The following is a 21,093-nucleotide window of genomic DNA, read 5'->3' on the forward strand; positions in this document are numbered from 1 at the left end:
TGTTCGATCTGCGTGATTTGTTACAGTTAGTGTGTTGCATGGTACAAACATACGTGTATTTTCATAGCACGATTTAAGTTTACTTAACGAATAAACTTCGAATGTTTTAGTATTCCAGTATTATTGTTCAACTAAAAAGACATTTCTATATTATTTAAACAATGCTAATGATGTATTTAAATACTATATTTGTGTTGAGTGAAATCGATGATTCTTACATGATCGATAATCTGCACGTATACGTGTAACCGTATACAAATAAAGAAGTGTACATAAACGTAGATAAATGTAATAGCTCGTTCCCGCAATATATCTTACATTACTTCACGATAGGGCATAAGATCGTGTACAATAGTTCTTCACGATCTATTCGTTGCACTATGGATAATTTAACACCGAAAGTGCTAATTGTACGAATGTTGTATAATAACTTACATGAAAATAAAGTTTAAAAAAAAAAGGACAGAGTTAAAGAATTTGATTTATATTTCACATTGCACTAACAGAAGTATTTCTAACAAATATTTAGCAAGAAATTTAAAGAAGGTTTACAACGTAAACACAACAAAGTGATAATGCAGTAATGATAAAGATCGATATTTAAAATGAAATAGTTTGTAACCTTTTTCAAATAAAAATATGATTCGAAATAAAAAAAATAGTTTCTTACCGGCGTACTCGGAGAAGCAAATGGTGAGCGGTGACTTGCGAATTTTCTCCTCGAAGAGATCCTTCTTATTCAAGAAGAGAATAATCGAGGTGTCGGTAAACCATTTGTTATTGCAAATTGAGTCGAACAGCTTCAAGCTCTCTTGCATTCGATTCTGTGAAAAGATAACGATTGTCAACAGTTACTTAGAATTACAAATATCACAGAACAAAGGAATTATCAAAATTCTGGCAACTACAATTTACACAACACAGTCTGAGCAAAATCAGTTGAAACGAATGTTCGGTAAAGAGTAAATCGTACGTAGATTTCGATTATTATATATGGCTGCGATCATTTAGATAAAATGGGTATTAAGCTTTCTAAATTAATCACTAATTCAACTATTTTTTAGTTTTATTATGCGTACTTATACGGAGCGACCTGGAACGAGGGAATCTGTATACAAAATTTAATGGAAATTGTAAAACAAAATGTTGTTGTACGGAGTTTCGTTTTCTAGAAGATCGATTCTGAAAATGAACAACAGTAATCGTAGTCAAATAAGCAATTATGTTTTTTTTATAAGCAATTACATTTTTTGTTCGTGCCACTGGAGAATAAAAAATATAACTTCTTATTTGACAACAATTATTGTTATTACTTTCTCTATGTTTTCCATTGATTTTTATACATAGAATCATCCCTGTTTATCACTCATTTGCGGTATACTCTGTATTTATAAACGATACATCGTGTAAAATTAAGTTAAGAATTCAATATTGTCTAAAAATTAATATTGAAATATGTTTTTTTCAGTTGATTTAAATTTTACAAAAATAATCACTAGAAAAAATATTAACGTAAGAGTGTATTTACATGTATACAGGGTAAATCACACAAAGTGTTATTATAAGCAATTGTTTCACAAACTATTAGGGGTAGCGATGATATTTGTTTTTCGATACTTTAAAGTTCACTGTGACCTTTTGTATGATATACATATGTGGTATCACTGCCAGGCACCCAAGGGGGACACCACTCAGCATTCTTTTAAATGGAACGGCATATAAATTTTTCCTTTTTGGACAGCTATTTTACAAACAAATAACATTCATTTGAAATATTTTCTCGTATTTTACACAAAAGTAAGACAGATTAACGTCAAGCAAAGTAAAGAACAAATCATTCTATTGGACTCGAGAATAAGAGAGGTTAATAGATGAGGTCATTTCACCAAAAGAACTCGTTAATTTCCAACAATCAGACTGTCAGGTTTTCTTCCTACATAGAAGTACAAATTGGCTGTCCATATGTGCATGGAGTATATTTGTGAAAAGCTTTAGTTTCTAGATTCTTGAATTTCTTCATTGTTACGGATTCGAGCACCGTGGCGGATCACGTATCTTCACGAGGGTATGAGTATTATAATGTTACATTACACTTGGACACATTATACTCTTACATTATTTAGTTATCTTAGCTCAGGAATGCTCGTCACAGTTTTCAAATCCAGCTGCATCCTACTGATGTGTATATGTATGTGTGTGTATATTGTATCCTTTTTATATAGTTTTTCCAGTTTTATGCAAATGTAATTGATTCGTTAAGACCATACCTTTTGACCATTTCACAATATTATTGGAAAATTTATTATTTTTCTTACAAGGGTAGTCCCAAAAGTGACTTCCACCAATTGTCATGAGATTTGACAGGGTAATAAATCTATATCAACAATAAACGTAACGATATCGTAGATGATCGGTCAATTCTGAGAAAAGTAGGTAGAAAAATTTGTAAAAACTTTGTAGTCAAATATGTTTATGCAATAAAACAATTTGCACTAGTAGTGCGCTAGCAGTATGATTACAAATTTGTTCTTTCAGGTTTAAATCTATTTACGGGAATTTTTCTAATTTTGTTTGCAACTTTAATTATTATTAATAAAACAATTCCATCTTATAAAAAAGGTTTGTCCGCATGTATAATGATAAGCATATGTATATCTTTGCAAGATTAACATCATTGATATTGTTAAATGCTTCTGTATCGTTAATTAGGTAGTTTCGCTGCAAACCACCAGTGTCGTGTTTGTGACGTTGAAATCTCGGAAAAGGTGACCTTGACAAAAATATTTACCTCTTCGAACAAAACATTTTTCTCCTTTGGCGTTTCTTCGTGTCATCAAAAGTGGTGGAGATGTTTAAAATGTTGACGTTAAGTGGGATACGCTGCATATATATTTCTATATATACTTATACAGTGTGTTCCAATCATCACCGGTCGATTTGAATTTCGCGCTATTTTTAAAACGTAGAACCGATTAATCTGAAACTTGACACATGTCATTTAAACAGATGAAAAATTGATCATGGAAAAGTACACGGTGAAAGAGCATGTGCAAATTATTCAGACGTATTATGAAAAATCGCGATCTTTAACGCTAACGATTCCAGATCTTTGTAATCATTTCTCTCGAAATCATGCGGTCTGTAAAAAAAGTTGAGGCGGATATTTGGAAGATATATTATTCTATTATTAACTCCTAAGTTTGTACTTTTAAATAACAAAAAAAATAATATCAAGATTCGTTCAATCGTTTGTGTTTTATTCAAAAAGTAGATCGACCGGTGACGATTGGGACAGCCTATACACTCGAAAGACCAGATTTCGAGATAACATTAATATACGGTGTCCCGATACTTGCGCTTTGTTTGGTCCCATTACTACTGATACCTCTTATGTTAACTGATGAACGATCGCTTACCGTCGTTTCGTCTTCGTGCAGAACTTGATCATATTCAGACATCGCAACGCAAAATATGATCGCAGTAACGTCTTCGAAGCAGTGTATCCATTTCTTACGTTCGCTTCTCTGGCCACCCACATCGAACAATCTGTTATATAAACAAGAGCCCAGCGATTAATCGGTAATCAAGCAGCTAAGCCACTCGATGCAGCGTTTTACTTTTATTTTAGCTACTACAGGAACGAATTATTTTGTTCGAATGAATAAAAATTCACATCGATATTGACATCATAACATCTTACAACTCACAATGTTGTTATCGTGTTACATCATTGGAAAATTTAATGACGAATATTTATACAAAATTTTTGCGACTATGTCCATGTCCCTTTATGTACAGTAACTCGACAAATAAATAAATGTACACACGTGTGACGGTATTTCTGAAGAGTTAACACTCTAACAATATTTTCATTAATTTAATCTAGCTGCGTAATATAAAATTGAAACGTTCAAATTGTAAATGTAAATTTTTAAATTACCGTATACTTATTAGTGTACAATTCTTCTTAATGTAGCTATTTCTCGTTTATTTATTTACAATTCGCTGCACTCTATGGTAACTGGTTATTAAAGTAATCTATAACGGGGAAATATTTCTCATTGCAAGAGCAACTTAAAGAATGTTTGCTCTCACAATCAGCTTCTTAAATTATCAGCCCCATGATTCATGCTCAATCGTTCATAAAACGTTGCTCTCTCTCCCTTGCATTATTCAATTTCTCTCTTTCATAAAAGAGTAATATAGTAATTAAAAATGCTAGGAAAAATATTTTCTAAAATTTTTCCTATTAATTTATAGGTCTTGAATAACTTTCGATTGTTTCATCTAAGTTTATATTATTAAATACGAAGACGTATAAATCTCTGATGTCTCTTGATTCAACCATTATGTCTTCTGATCTATTGTTTAAATTATTCGTAATCAACTATCGATTCATGTTTGGGTAATAAGAGTGTACCAGTTAGATTTAATAAACGGAGTATATAGTAAAATTTTGTTCGAATAAATAATCATATTTATGAAATTGCGTCAGTATACAGATAAAATTGACGCGAAATACTGAACAACAATTTTGAAATGAAATTTCATATGCTGAAATAGAAAGCACACGTTTATTTTATAAAACAATCATAAATTCGACGCTTTGACGACAGTATCTACACCGTACAGGATGTTAACACGAACTACCTAAACTATATTATCGCGAGTGTACAAGATAGGAGAAAACCGTTCAATTATAGAATGGAAAACAGTTTCTCGTTTGTTGGGTGACCCTATCATTCCCAAAATGATAACATTCTTTCGTATCAGCGTACATCGATAAAATAACACCTGTATTCGGGGTTGACTGCAAGTATCAAGTTGAAACAAAGATTCAGCTCTTTCCTTTCATTTTTATGCTTTAAATTGTTATTGGAGTGATATCATCCACTTGGATAAATAGTAGGTAGAGAAAAAATAGCTGTAATTCAAAAGCTGATTTAGCTAAACAGTATCATGTAAATGGCGTTTATCTACAGGTGATCAATTTTTTGAAAGATAATTTTACGGACCAAAATAAGACGAAAATCTAGAATGACGAATATGCGTTGAGGCTCTTTTACTTTTCGATCTTTATATACGGAATATGTTGCAGTCAAGAATAAATATTGTAACTAAAACAAATTTCGAGGAAATTTTTGTGCGTATGTCTAATCGTGTTAATACAATTATATCTAAACAGCATATGAATTTCAATGAAATTAAAAATTTTAATTTCTTATCGATTTATATATGGAATTGTTTAAGTTTATTAACGCAATAAGTTTGTTAATTTTCTTTATTCGTAAGAAGCTTTTTAAAAGCGATAATTTTCGCACACATAGCTTCCTCAATGCTCTTTTTCGCGATTTAAATATTATTTTCAAATATATCGTAAATAAATGAATTGTGTAACAACTTACTTGAAATTAAGATTCTTGAAGGAAAAGTGGACTTCGACTATACCCGTGGTTTTGACACGAGTTCTTAATATATCTTGTTCCGTAGGTTGATAGTCCCTTGCTCCTAATCGGTCTAGGTCATCCAGGAAACTGAAATATCAAACAAATTGCCATATATTAGTCACGTATTATCCAATATTATTTTTAAAATGCATTGTATCGGTTGTAACAAAAGCTGTCCTATTGTAACCAAATGAAAATTAATTGACTCCTCCTACAGAACTATTTCTATGAAATGCGTATGATAAATAATAATAATCCATTTGTTCGAACGATAACCTATAAGTTTAAGTAACACCATCTAGCGTTTCAATCGTGCAACAACTGGAAGTTTATCGAGAAAGAGAAAGGGACGCGTTTGGAGTGTTGTATTCCCCTCAAATGGCAAGGATTAATGGACCCCTGGGTATATGTACAGTAGGGCCTCGATAAATCCAACCTTGTTCGTTGCATTGCGTTGACTAGTAAAGGAGTAGTCACTTAAGAATGATTGAAGTTAGCGGTGGAAATAACGATAGTAGTAAGTATAAATAATGGAGACACATGTACCGTGTAAACAAAATTTCTTATTGAATTGGTTAATCCAATCGTTGTATGAATTTTGGTACTTGTAAATTTTATACCTATTTCGTGTAATCGATTTTGTTGTAACCAAAAATACTCAGAATAAGATCGTGTTTGGACTCATTTTCATTACGTGGATCTTGCAAATCAATTAACAGTATTTTACAAGAAAGAATATAAAAAATTAAATTTTCATCGGATGACTTCTTTAGGATACGTAACATTGGGGGCGGGGGGGATATTGTGCACCTTTGTCGAGGTTTGAGAGACAAACATCTATCAAGGTGGTACTATATTCAAAACACATTTTTATTTTCCAGCTCTTTTTAAAAAAAATCGGTTTTCGTTTCTTTCTTCGGACAATGGATATCGAAAGGCTCAACTTTGAATTAAAAAATTTGTATCCCTTATTTCTTTTCCACTTTAAAAATCTGCAGAAATCGAGCACTTTGGGGATGTTCTTTGTCAGAGATAAACGAACTCTATCCGTTCTTCAAGTTGTCGGGGCTTGGCTCACAGCTCGCGACAACATTACAGACAACGCTACTCGGCGTCTATAGCAATTGACGTCAACAACAGATAGAAATCTGTTAAGACGGATTAGTTTTTAAATTGTTTGCGTCGTTATCTGTGATATTGCACGAAATCGGTAAAATGTAATTCTCTCAGCACAAATTACAAAAATACGTAGCTCTATTTCGGTAACGTTTCATTGTTCTATAATAATAACGAGCTATTTTTGGGAAACACCCGATATTCATTAATTCGTTCGATATCTATACGTATGTGCCGGGAAAGCAATATAAAACCTTTGACGTATCGCGATAAGGTGAAAGCAGTCGCTCCTGTTATAAGTGCGCTCAACTTTGGCAATTGTCGTTTACTACAGGTGCATCCAACTTTGGCATTGATCATAATTATACGATGCGTAAAGAAAATCGATCGCGTCTCGGGCTACAACGTCAACTCAAAGTGTCATTTACCTCTAGAAACAGTTCATGCATGTCGCGTTGAAGTTATTACTTCGATCTTATGATACGCATACAAACTTCCCTCGTATACAAGAACTCTCTAAAATTAACAAAAAAATATCACTAAATATGTATTATTGGGTACAATTTTCCCGTTCTGTCGTTCGTTCTAAATTATTATCAAAGGTAAATATTGCAACAAGTAGATTTAGAAAAAATATTGTGAATGATTAATTTACATTGATTTGCATTTACTTGGTTGATTGTTATTTGAATAAGCTTTTATTCGTTCAATGTTAAATATCATTTAATTATATAATTGAGATTGTAATTTTTCATTTACATCGTACAAATAACATATACGAAATTTGTTATTCAAATAATGCAGTTGTTTATTTTGCATTCGTTATTTGAAATTGTTATTTATTTAAAAGTTAAAAACGCACCAACAGACGTCTCGGAAGATTCTCTCAAAATAACAGCGACAGTTTATATACAATGATTTGACAATTTGCTCCAAAATATACACATATGGCTCAAGAATAATTGAAATTGAGATCTTTTTGACTTCTTGCATTTTCAATCAATGTTACGAACGTAACGATTCGCAAGGAAGGGTATAATTATGCTCAATATCGCGACGAACACCGACTATAACACTATACCGAAAAACGTAAAAATGGCATCTTAAAGAAAGTTAAAAGAAAATTCTAAAGTTCCTCTAGCCAGGAGGAGCAGACTAAAAATGAATTTTATTGAATAGTAGAGACTGCTGCATAGCATCACTGAATCGTAAGTTAATATAAAATCTGATAACAAGCTTCTTTTTCTTTAAACACATTTTTGTCGAGAGTAATATTTTGCTACACGCTATAAACGATATCTCGATAATTATTTGCCCGATCTCTCTAAAATTTGAACACGTTGTAAGGAAAACGTTAAGTTATCGAGTCGAAATCTTTATAATGGTTGTGTCGATCAAACATTCCTAGACTATTATGGAGATTGTTTTGCGTGCTAGCTTCTCCCGCTTTCAATACTTGCTATCTTTGCTATCTGGATGCAATTTGTGCCTCTTATCGTTCTTTTTAAGCATTTTCGTGAACAACTCGTAGTCGTTCCGCGTTCAATTTCTAGCATGAATTGCATTCGACCCAATTCGTAAAACACTGTCGTAACTCGTAACTATTATTGAAAATGCAGAATGCAATGAATATTGCTGTTTATTCAACTATTTCAAGGCCACTCGTTAGCGACTTCGGAGCAATTTTCCAAATCGTTGCATTCGGCAAATTTCATTATTATGTTGAATATTATGTTATGTAACGATTTTATTTTCCAACGATGTCAATGTTAACGAGTCTACATTTTTTCACAGACGCGGTGGTGTTCTCCTGTTTTGACTCGTGTTCCCACTTATTCGGAACAAAGTTCAATTCTGAGAACTACATACATATATACAGTGGCGAGTATATAAATAGGTACAAGTATTTTTAAACATTTAACTGACATTTTTTGCGTTCCTATATTTCAGATATATTCTTATACAATATTATGTACTTTAATGCTTTCTATTCTTTTAGAAATAAATAATATATATTTTACGCGAATAAATAAATAGAAACACATCCTGATATTGATATATATATATATATATATATATATATATATATATATGCCTTATATTTATACAATAGCAGAATTTGTCATTATATTTTAGAAATATTTACTATAAAGTCAAATTGGTAAATTGTCGCTTTGTAATAACTTCCGCACATCTTCGTGGAACGGACTCTACAAGTCGTATACATCGATTAATATTAATATCATTTATGCTTTAGATTACGTTAAATAAATCATTTAAATTAGATGGCTGTTGTGTTGAAATTAATTTTTCCATATTATTCCAGAGCATTTCTATTGAATTTAAATCTGGCGATTAAACCGGCCATTTTATTAGATTAATGCTATTGAAATAATTTTTCTTTGCAGGAATTGTGTGCTTAGGGTTATTATCCGTTTAAAAAATACAATTTTTATACAAATCATTAAGTGAACACGATGCCCTGTATACGTCCAATACAGTATGTATTGAACGAATGTCATTTATTGCCATTGCTCCTCAAATCATACTTGATCCACTCCTTCCTTTAATAGTGTATCAAATTCTTTTTCTATTCGATTCGACATAATTAAATTTAGACTCGTCTATAAAAGCTACTTTACTTTGACATGTTGTTTCTTTAGTTTTTTTTTTTTATTAATTCTGTGAAATGATTTCGGTAGAATTTCATGACAGGACTGCAGTAAGGGTAGATTTCAGAGATTTCGCGATGAAATTAAGATAAAGATGGTCATCGATCGAGGTGGCATCGGTCACATGCTCGACTTGAAGTGATACTTGGTAAAACTGATGACTGAGAGTCATCCAATACCATTTTTTCTTACTTTCGAATAAACCATTTTGCAGAACAATTTTAAGACTATGGGCATACTTTGAGCATCGAAATAAAAATTAACAGTATAGTATATCTATACTAGAAAAGATAAAAGAAAAGTTCAATTTTTTGTAAATTAATTCTTTTTAAGATTTATTAAGGATATGTTTTTTTAACATGTTGGTTGCATATAGCTTTTGTGATACCAATATTTTACATAGTCGATAACCAACACCTAAGAAAAAAAAAGGTTACGCTTCTAAGAAATCTCTTCCATATTTACGTAATATACACACCCTTTACACCAACTGCAGTGTACGTAGTTTTATCATCAGTTGCTTTCTGAAAATATCGTACGTCATTTACTTTTCCAGTCATTGATGTTTACAATCGTTCTTTGCATTGGCTGATATATATCAGGTGATTCCATATGACATTCTATCGCTATCGTGTTTCAACTTTTATTTTGATTATACAGTAATAATTATCTCATAATGAATCAATCAATTTTCTTATTACTTCAACCCCATATTCTTTTGCGTAGAATGATCAAGGGTTTCAATAAAAAAAAAAAAAAAACAAACGAGAATTTCGTTAAAAAAAATGCAATTGTTGAATGCACATGCATCATTGCACTTGAAAAAAATATATCCTATAAATGTCGTATTCTTCGAACTATTTTGAGTTATGACTTTGAACAGTTCCATAAACAATCCTATATAATTTTGGAATCAAGATACAGAAAGTATTCAATATGAACAAATTATAAAGAGAATGTATTGGTTCATAATTTTTTCTACAATATAAATTTTGAATTGTTAAGAAGCACATATATACTAAAGTAAGATTAGGTTGAGTTGACTATTACGAATTTTCTACATTCAGAAAGATTCCTAGATGAGACGAGACATTTAATCAAATTGTTCTGATGTGCATATGTTAAAATTTTTAAGAAATCGGATCATGAAATTATATTCACATTAACAACGAAAGGATTCTTCTGTTCATGTATTCAATTCACGTTTCGTTTCTACTGTTCTTCCCCTTTAAATCCTGCTTTTATTCGCAACTCTTTTGGTAATTATTAAGTGTCCAATTATTACGAATTTTTCAACAGTAGTAGTGTTTTCTTCCCATTGTTCTTCCCTTCTCTCCTATGCCCTTTCATTCTTGTATCACTCTATTTTCTTACTATTTCCAGCGTAAAGAAGGGGTAACAGAATGAAAGGAGAAACAGTCGGGGGTGAGGTTGAAAACGAGCGAACGTGTAACAGAGGGAGAAAAAGAGGGGATGGTGTCGGCGGCCATTTTAGGCCACGTGATACGGGCGTGGCGTGACGTCATCGGCGATCAATACACGCGCTGAACCTAAATAAGAGAGAAGAAAACCACGGGAAAAAGAAGAGAACGTTGAAATCCTTAGAAATGCACACTTTTCAATGTATTTTGTATTAATCGCCCACAATGTTTGATTGAAATTAATTTAATATAAAACTTTGATTAAGTTCAATGGCGCTTTATACATTATGGAATGTATTTATTAACATACGTTCAATCGAAATTGGATCTATACAGGTTGCCCCGCAAGCTAACCAACAAACTTTTTTAATATGTATGACATGATCATTCTAAAGCAAAATGTTCAGATACATTACGGGATCATTTTAATCCGTTATCGAATTACATGGAAATAAAATATTATACGTAGTTATAATAAAACAATAATCTTTTTATCTAATATCTGTTAATTCATTGCATTGTTTTGCTTTTATATAAAGTTTCTAAATGTCATCCAAATTAGTTGGATCTTTCATCTGTGTCATAAAAAATGGAATGGGGAGAAATGTTACAACTTGGGTATCGCAGTTGATATTTAACCATGATAACCCTACTACCACTACGAATATAATAATGACATATTTTACGTTTGAAAATATATCAGATATCGTGTGCAGTGAATAAAAATGAACTAATTAAAACTTAGATGCAGACTGAGTATCGCAAACGGTCTGCATCTTCATCCATATCTAGAACGTGACATTAAGACTAAACGATGTTTATCTCAATAACGGATGAAAATAGGTCTATAGTGTAAAGGACTTTTTTAGCATAGAATAGGACGATAAATATGCTGCAAACGCTTATCGGTTACCTTGCAGAATGCCCTCTATAAACTTCGAACTACGTCCGAGTACGCTTTACTCCTGGTAGGGTTGAAATCAGAATGTTAGATTATATTAAATCCAAAAATCTCTAAACTTTTGAAAGTTTACTCTTTTTAATCACAACCTTTTATATATTGTATCACCATGTGCAGTTGAAATCAAATCCATGAAAAACCTTATTTAAACCCAAGAGTGCATTTTAAACGTTGTAGAATTGGGTGAAGATTTTAGGTTAGGTTTAGATTTACGATTAGGTCTGGGATAGGTTTGGGAAGAAAGCATTTTAAATTACAGAGGAGATGAACAAAATATTTTACTTTGGTTCAGAATTAAATTTAGATTAAATTTGGAATTATTTTAACGATACATTAGAAAACTATATTAAGTTAAAAATATTTTAGACCTTTCTATCGTTCGGTTAATTTGTACGTTTTTATTGGGTTTTATATAATATAATGCTTCAATTTAATCGATTATGAAAAATAATTAACAACAAGAAAGGGATATTGATGTTTACATATTTTAAATAACATTTAAAAAAGAAATGTAAAAAGAGTAACATGATAGGTCACTACCCCTCCAAAAGTAATGAATCTTTGATTTTATTAGTTATACGTAATATATATTTTAATACGTCCTTTTGAACTCAACTTCCAACTTTGAAATATCCTTTTTTTTCCAGAAAAATATTATATACATACATATATAATGTTTGGAAAATTGGCTATTACTTGTCTCTTTTTCACTCTGTTTGGTGATGACTAGTAATGGAAACAAACGCATCGTAAGCAGAATAAAAATATAAGCTAACACTTGTTTTGTCGTTAATTCAGCGATACAAATCGAATTTTAATTTTACAACTTTGAATACGAAGAATGCACGATAATTTGAAATTAAAGTTTGATTACATCGGGTCATTACAAACTTCGCGTATTACTAGAGGAAATGGAAATCGTACAATGTTTCTAATACTACGCTTGGGGTATCTGGAGCAGTAGGAGCAAGGCACGAGTGGGGAGTTCTCGTTCGTGGAACTTCCCCTACAAACCAAGTAAACTTCTTCGACTTGACTATAGATGAATGTATTGAATTAGGTACAACTTATTTCCTTGTCGTCTATTGTTTTCATTAAAAAATTATTACCGCCGTATAGTTATATTTTAGGCTCATCTTTCACCAAATTATTTTTCATTATCAAAAATTAATTCATATTTTCATTCTTCGAATATCGAATACCAAACATAACCAATTTTATATGTGATTTGCACTACAAAGTACAATGCACAATAATAAAACACTTTCTACTAGGTCGGATCAAAAACCAGAAGTTATTACACATTATAATTCTATAAAAAGTGGTATGGATACATTGGATCAATTGGTAGGAACATATGTTCACCTGTCGACGTCAGACAAATCGTTGGCCAATGACTTTGTTTTATTATATAGTCGATATGTTAGGTTTTCACGTAGTTATTGTATGAACTAAGGTAATTACAAATTGGAATAATACAAAATTAAGTAAACGTTCGTTATTTATAAATGAATTGAGCCAAGAGTCGATAAAACCTTACACTCGTAGGTAGGATCGTGCTACCAAAATACGTAGAACAGTAATGTATTAGGTCATCCCATAAGTAATGTCAGTGACCTTCGGTGAAAAAAATTAATACTTACATTTATTTTCAATCATCGATATATTGACCATCAGTTTCGATGACCTTTTCCCATCTAACGGTCAACTACCTTATTCCATTTTCGAAAAACTTCTGGGATTTTGAATCAAAATACTCATTTTTCCTCGATTCGATACTTTTCTCAATTGTATTAAATGTCTATGGACAGTACTGCTGCTACTACCTAATCTCTCATCGGTAGTTAATTGTGGTTCTAACTCGATTAAAGCTTTCAATGCCTCAGGATTGAACGCTGTTGGTCGACCGGATCTCGGTACGTCGGAAAGGTCAAAATCACCTTTTCGAAATTTGGAAAACCATCTTTGACACTTTCTCAAATTCAAAGCATGTTCACCATACACTTCACAAATGTTTTTAACCGTATCCGTAGTTGTACTACCTTTTTTAAATTCATACAGCATACAATGCCTCAAATGAAGTTCGCACACGCTCATTTTTAAATTTTTTTTCAAGTGAAAAATGTCGATTAAACTGCATTGAACGCAACCGATAGACTATCGAGAGAGCACTCTTTAAGCTAGATGGAAAGAAGTTTCTATAAACACATCGCCGAGATGCGATTCAAGAGTTTTTTAAAGTACGATAAGAAACGACATTACTTATAGTATGACCTAATATTATAAATATCATCTACATCTGTACTGTTTGTAGCTACAAAAACGAAATTAAGTAGTAAACAATATCGTTGTACTTTATATTCTTCCATCAACCTTAGGAAGACAAATATAGTTTGCTCGGCATCAAAAATCATGTATGCAAAGAACATTCAGTAATTGTTTGTAAAAACTGTATAAATAAATTTTTATTTATATTTACTATAATCTAGCTTTAAAGTACTACTTTGATTCAGTTCAAGTTATTTATAAAGCACTCAAAATTAATTACGTATATATTAAAAAAATCCATTCATCGTGGTGTGTATGGCATTCCTTTGAAATGTTCGAGATTGACTGACCACCCTTACTTTCCACATTATTTTTTTTTCGTTTACTTTCACTATGATCATTCTCTTACCTTATCGAAGGCCTCGAGACAATTCTTAGGATAAAATCGCGACATGCTTTGCGATAATTTCAACGCCAATTTACAATTTGCTTAAATTTAAGCGAACATTACTGATACTTTGTCCAATTTTCAAGAAAAAATAACAAACAATTCTCTACTCAGATCACTAAAGTATGAGCATTGTTTTTCTTGGATAGAGATCAAGTGTTAACGATTTGAGAGAAGGATTCTTCTTATTCAGCCACGTGGCAGTACATTTACGACTATCAAAAAGAATTCACTTCGCACCCACATGTTACGATATGATGTGAGAAAGGATCGTTCTCATCACGCGACAATGAAGAAGAAACATTGGAAATACAAAGTTGATAAAAACGTACTGCGTTAACTTGTTCACTTTACCTATGTTTTGAGATGCTGGATTACTGATGAATTATGACCTTTCAGTTTTCCTGTTAACACTCTAACAGTCTGTGTAAGATATGATTCGACTAGAGTATCAAGAGTGTCTTGTTAACATTAGAATTGCCTGTAGGACAATGGACCATCTCTAAGTAATTCGTCTCCAAAATTAAATTTTGGAAATTTTTACAAACGCACAACATACTAGTCACTTTATGGTATTATCTCTTTAATTTCAAAACAATTTGAGAAACCTAATGTCGCACCCAATAAAGTTAGCCCTTTTCTCAATTAGCACATTTGTAGAAATCAAACAAATATAAGGAATATTTAACAATAGTTGTAGAAAGTTTTTAGGTAGTTGTATTTTTCAGTGTAGTTTCGATTATGCTGCGTCTGTATAAGTTAATATTCAAAAGAAAAATATCTGTAAGTTTAATGTTACGACTACATTTATTTCACGAATAAGAACAAACACCTGTTTCCCTCAATGTAAGATCAAATATTTTTAAGTGACAGTGTATATTGATTAAACAGGACAATTTTTTATTGAATTGGTTACCTCGATCATTGTACAAATCTCGGTACTTGCACGAATTTTCAACCCCGTTTTCTGCAATTATTGATATTCTATTGTAAGACATCATTTTGACTCGAAGATACATAGCGTTATTAACAGTATAGCAACGCTACAAGTCAGGTACTACAGTAATCTGTGTTACGCAATACTGTGAGGCGTGGATATTTATATTTGCAGCAATGTATAATAAGTATTTATTTATGAGAGGTCAAAATGTCAAAGAAACATTGTACAGCACATTGTATAAGAATTCTAGTAATCTGTAGCAACGTAATAGTGATTTTAAACCAAACTATAAACGTTTGATAAGATTTAATTCTGTATCTACGTATGCCACATACGATTGTGGTTAAATTGAAATTTCTCTAACAAGGAAAAATATATAAAATGGTACATACAGTATTATTATTTTTGCGCTACTTACTATTTCGCCGAGTCGTTGAGTTGGTACTCATTGCTCCTGCCGAAACATTCCTGCACCCCGTTGTCTGCCCAGAGCCTTTTCATTGCAGCTAGAAGCTCCTCACTGAACGGCTCAGTGTCCTCCATTCTTTGGATGACGTCAAACACCATTTTCGAGTCCGTCTAGAGAACAAATTTCCAACTGATCAGTGTCTTGTCTGGAATGTTTTTGAAAATCTTCAATGTATTGGCATTGAAAGTTTCACGCGCATACGAAAGAAATTCAAAACGTATACTTGAAAGAAGGAACTGCAGATATCATACTGGTTGTAGTCCCAGAATGAAAAATAGAATCTACTTTATCTGTGTATAGTAACTTCGGCCAGGTTTGGTTCATTAATTTTAAAGTTTTTAGAAACGCCAGTTTCGACAGAAGTATTATAGTTCTGAGAAAAATGGCATTGAAGTTAGAAACGTCGACACGCGATGGTTTCAAATAACGCGTATATTCTGTCATAATGTTCTCTACTAAAATTCAGTGATTAATTTAATCACATCACGACAATGATAAATGCAAACAAGGGCATTAAAAAGTAAATTGAGTCACTTCTGTGCTAAACCTTCGAGCAAGTGCTTCGCGTGCGCCAAATGCTTTGATTTTTACTTGCATTTATCTTCCAACACCTATAACTGCGCTAATTTGTTGAATTTCAACAATTCTAATTCTATATAAACGTGTTTTCAAGATATGATATTTTAAGAAAATATTTTGTAAAGAAAGACAATTCTATTGAAGTTCTTAACTGAAAGATTTCCCTGAATTAAGGTCTTCGGAGTTCTGTGTGCCCATTAACTTATTTTATTTTATTTCATTATAAACAGTGACAAAATACAATATGTACAAAGAATTATTATGCATATGTATCTCTAAACGAAAAACTTACTCGATAGGATACAAACTTGATTCTAGGGTCTTGTAAAACCTTATATAGGTATCCATTAACACCTTTGCCTACAATATCGTGTGAGACTAGTAAGAAAATGCAGCCAAACATAAGAACCATATGAGTTTTGGCCACATTCGTACGTTCAAATATATTTTCTTAAAAATATTAAAAAAGAACCCTTATACAACTTCTTCAAAAAGAAAATTTAGCGTCCACGAAGACAGTGAGAGTTGTACTAAAAATTGTTGTTGATTACGACACTCCTTATCGAAATTTAAATCGTAGGGCAAGGGGTTCATGTTGATACAAATCGTGTATCTTTTCCAGAGTTAAACAAGAATGAAATCGATAGAAGATCGTTCGAAATGTTATACTTGGTGCGTATAAGTTGGCATAGTGTTGAAGATAATTAAAAAGGACGTATCGTTGATTGGATAAAAATAAATTTCAACCGTTTCCCTTCAAATATAAATATGTAAAAAATATACGTCAGTTTCAAGAAGATGTTATTACGAATAGATAACTCTAATAAAAGAAATAAAACCATAAATATTAGCACGACGAAGCATCGAACTGAGAAGCACTGGTTTGAAAAGTCAGATCAATCGGTACTCGAGGCAGCCCCTCGTACTTGTTTTCGAGGCGAGGGCTCGTTATTGGCTCTAAGGTAAACGACGCAGCCGCAATGCTGCACGATCGGTAAATATGCTGAAGAGGGTGCTTCAGAACCGCCTCGAGATGCGCATCGATCGTTCAAGTGCTCAGTCCATCGATAATTTTTGACTCGCTTCAGTCAGTAGCCCCTTAGCCTTCAATTCGCATCGTGGTTTGCAGAGATAATTACAAATCTCTGTACAGAATTCTCCATTAACGCGTTCCGAGCCGGACCGATTTATGGTTACTTTCGTGGAGCGAATACACCCCACACAATAGCGATTGATAGTTTTGCTTTTAACGTTTACAATATTTATAATAGTGAAAAAACATAATTAGTATGAAAATGGTATACGTCCCATGATATAATACAATTGACGCGGTATACATGATATTAAGATGTCTTTTGAAATGTAGGTAGAATACACAGTGATTTATAAACAGTAGCCAATTGAGTTATTTCTGAAACTTGGAAAGATACAAGGAAAGCTGTTCAAAGAGAGACATTTGTAGATATTAGTGCTGAAAACATTTAAAGGTCAACTTTATTTTTTAAACATAATATTTTGTTCTTTTATAGTGGCACTCGGTAGAGTAACGCATTTGAGAACGAAAGTAGAAAGTATCACTCTTTTAAATCTAATGGTCGTTAAAAAACAGAAATTCCACGATAATTCTATTTTGAAGTATTTATCGAGGCAAAATTATGTCGTATTAACGAGGAGTTTCCGCATTTGACTCCTAAAGCAACGTTAAATCATTGTTTACATGTTTGTTGGTTTATGGAATAACACTATGTAGACACGATACAGTAATACAAAGATTACAATTTTCTTAATAATTCTACTCTGGAAATTAATTACTCTATTGTACTCATTCCACTATAACAAACAGAATATTCTACGTAAAAAGAACAAAATTGGCCTTCAGATGTCTTTAGCATTTCTGCCTATATAAAAGACCATATTTATACATATTGTCCCTCTCTAAACAAAACATTTTTATTAAGACATTGTATTTTCTAATTCTTTAAGTTTACAAAATAATTCGATCGGTCACTTTATATGAATCGGCGTATATATATTCGTTAGGATGAAGTACTTTAAATAAAAGTTACCAAAGGCAAATTTCATTTACCTCTCGTTCATTGGACGCAAAGCTGATGCCCAAAGTCGTCATCGATCTGAGAATAGCGATTAGAGATTGTGTCGTGTTGCTGTACACTACAGGTCTGTACTGCTTAAAGTCTTCGGGTGTAAATCCACTTTCATGGATTATTCTGCACAAATAAACGACACATGCTTGTCAAGTCTCGTACAATAAAACTGATTACTACTAACGATCAACATTAATAGTATTGTAACATTGACAACTTAACTTTTTCAAGAGGGTTGCCTGAATGGCTAATTGAAACGTTTAATAAACTTGATTCTAATAAAGTGCAAAATTGTTGTACATTCTTGATAAATTTTAGAAATTGTACGAACATGCGTACTAAATTTCCATACTTCGCATTATCCAAATTTATTATACACGTGAAAACTGTAAAAAATAATAAAAATCTAACAGAACTACAAATAGTATAATATAAGTATAAAGTCATTATCTTTTTAAAATATTTGACTTATAGTTGTATATTTCACATATGTAGAGTAATTTTATATTTTATTCAATAATAAAAAGATTCATTCATTGAAATGTTACTTCAATCATTGTACTTTTGTTTACAATAAGTATCTGTTTATTAAAAAGATAACAAGATCAATTATAATAAAACGTCGTTAAATATATTATAACAATGTGACGTTTAAAAGTAATTAGAAGAAAATAATATTTATATATAATTTTTTTTTCGTTTTATAATACATGTTGAAAACATTAAAAAATGTTATAAACATAAAGAAAAGTGTTTTTACCGTGATATTGAGCGAAATGATGCTTCATAAAATATTAAATCAAAAGTATTAACAATTAGAATTACAAATAAGAAATTATAATGTTTCGTTCGTGCAAATACTAAGTTAGCATTCCAGAAATCTTGTCTGCGGCTGAATACACGAGGTTTTGTTCATGGAACGTCATGAATGGGTTCATTGACGAGAAAATAGAATTTAAAACACGTTTTACCGGCAACTGTTCTTTCAGCACGGAAAATATTGATTTTTTAAGGTGAACGACCGATTTACCATACCCTTAATGAAGTTAACAGCCATTAGTGTTTCGTGTTTTATTTTTAAATACAAGACTGTAAAACAATTTTCGAAAGATACCAATTTTTGCATCATTATACATTAAACATTTATGCAGTATACATATACTATAGTATACTATAAGGTATTTATTTCTTTATTTTCATACAAAAATTAATTTTGAAGAATTATACTATAAATATATTGTAATTTAAAATTTACGAAGTAAACGAAGCGTAAAACGACTAACATCACACTACAAGTAGTGTGTAAATGATTTTTTTATGAGGGTTATTCAATTGAATAATTATGTAAACAGAACTATATTCATTAAAAATCAAAATACAATTAGTGTTTTTCTTTCGATAAATTTCGCTGGCAGCACTCAATTTTTGTATTTATTTACTCGTCATTTTTCGATATTTAACATCAAGTGAGGTCTTTTATGTACACCATTTGAGATTATCAAAAAGAGAGTACATTTGGCAACCCTACTTAATATTAGTATGAAACTCTTTTGGTCCGTAGAGCAATAGAATATTTTGAAAAAAGCGTTTCATACTTTATCTAATAGAAAATTATTTATAATTACTTACTTCATTTGTTTAACAATGGTGCTTTTTCCAGACTCGCCGGCACCTGAAACATAAAAATATATTGCATTTAATGTAACAAAAAGACGTAATGTAAATTTTTAGTAAAATTTGCATTTTACGTATTGGAAAAAAAAGTTGAGCTTATCGATATCTGCATCGAATCATTCTAATAATATTTAAAAGATAACACGATTTACATCGATAATTATTATTACATTATCGGAGAATTTCAAAGCAAGTACCTAACATAAAATTCATCAGAATGGTGTCGATAGAAATATATTCATAATTGTATATAATATTATCTCATATTCATTTATAATACTTATAGTAGTAACACCAACACACTAACAGTGCAATAAGAAATCGTAATAGTGCAAAATTTGTTCGATTAATATCGTTTAAAGTAATACGTGTATACAGTATACAGAATTTACAGCAAGTTACGGAACAACCAAGAGGCGTGTTGTCATTAAAAATTGAGTAATAAATATAAACTAAATCCTTCGAGTACATAGTCAAATAGTTCTGAAGGAATCAAGTTTGCTCATACGTCCAATAATAGTTTCATATTAAAAATTGTTTCCCTCGAAAACTAAGTGACCAATTAAAACTTCTATACCAATGTATTATTTCGTGATCAATTACATATTTATTGGTTCCAACGCAACGAACAAAACATTTTTTATAAGATAGTGTATTCAGTAATTGACTAATTTTCAATAAAGAAAAAAGATTAATCCTTCGTATTCGATGATTATGATACCTAACTATTGCTCTGCCAAGCTTCTTTCAATCGTCGGTATAAAAAACGCAAAGCTTAGTTATTTCACTTTTGAATATTTAAAAGCAGTTACGAAACTATATTTAAAAGTGTCTGCTTTAAATTTTATATTCCTCTTTCTTTTTACACTTTACTATTTTAGTCACTGAACATGGTTTCGCTTGTTTATCTGGCGGCTATATTGCTCGGGTTAATTTTGGCGCGGCCGTTAAGTGGTTAACTAAAATTTTTTAAAAATTCGAAGTTAAAGTCGT

At 31.5% G+C, this 21,093-nt stretch overlaps 1 protein-coding gene across 3 annotated transcripts in view; it reads right to left on the bottom strand.

The window, feature by feature from the left end:
* The window catches only part of Galphao (G protein alpha o subunit), a 45,646-nt gene that overhangs the window by 3,219 nt on the left and 21,334 nt on the right, over window positions 1–21,093 (bottom strand). For all 3 annotated transcript variants that reach the window (XM_076327470.1, XM_076327471.1, XM_076327469.1), the window contains 6 exons: window positions 20,056–20,098; window positions 18,408–18,549; window positions 15,692–15,852; window positions 5,406–5,534; window positions 3,417–3,546; window positions 671–824 (listed from right to left, as the gene is read on the bottom strand). In XM_076327470.1, the coding sequence (XP_076183585.1) occupies window positions 671–824; window positions 3,417–3,546; window positions 5,406–5,534; window positions 15,692–15,852; window positions 18,408–18,549; window positions 20,056–20,098 (759 nt within the window). The remainder of the gene's footprint in view (window positions 1–670; window positions 825–3,416; window positions 3,547–5,405; window positions 5,535–15,691; window positions 15,853–18,407; window positions 18,550–20,055; window positions 20,099–21,093) is intronic.

The sequence above is a fragment of the Ptiloglossa arizonensis genome, chromosome 2 (genome assembly GCF_051014685.1).
Source record: "Ptiloglossa arizonensis isolate GNS036 chromosome 2, iyPtiAriz1_principal, whole genome shotgun sequence".
Classification (NCBI taxonomy): Eukaryota; Metazoa; Arthropoda; class Insecta; order Hymenoptera; family Colletidae; genus Ptiloglossa; species Ptiloglossa arizonensis.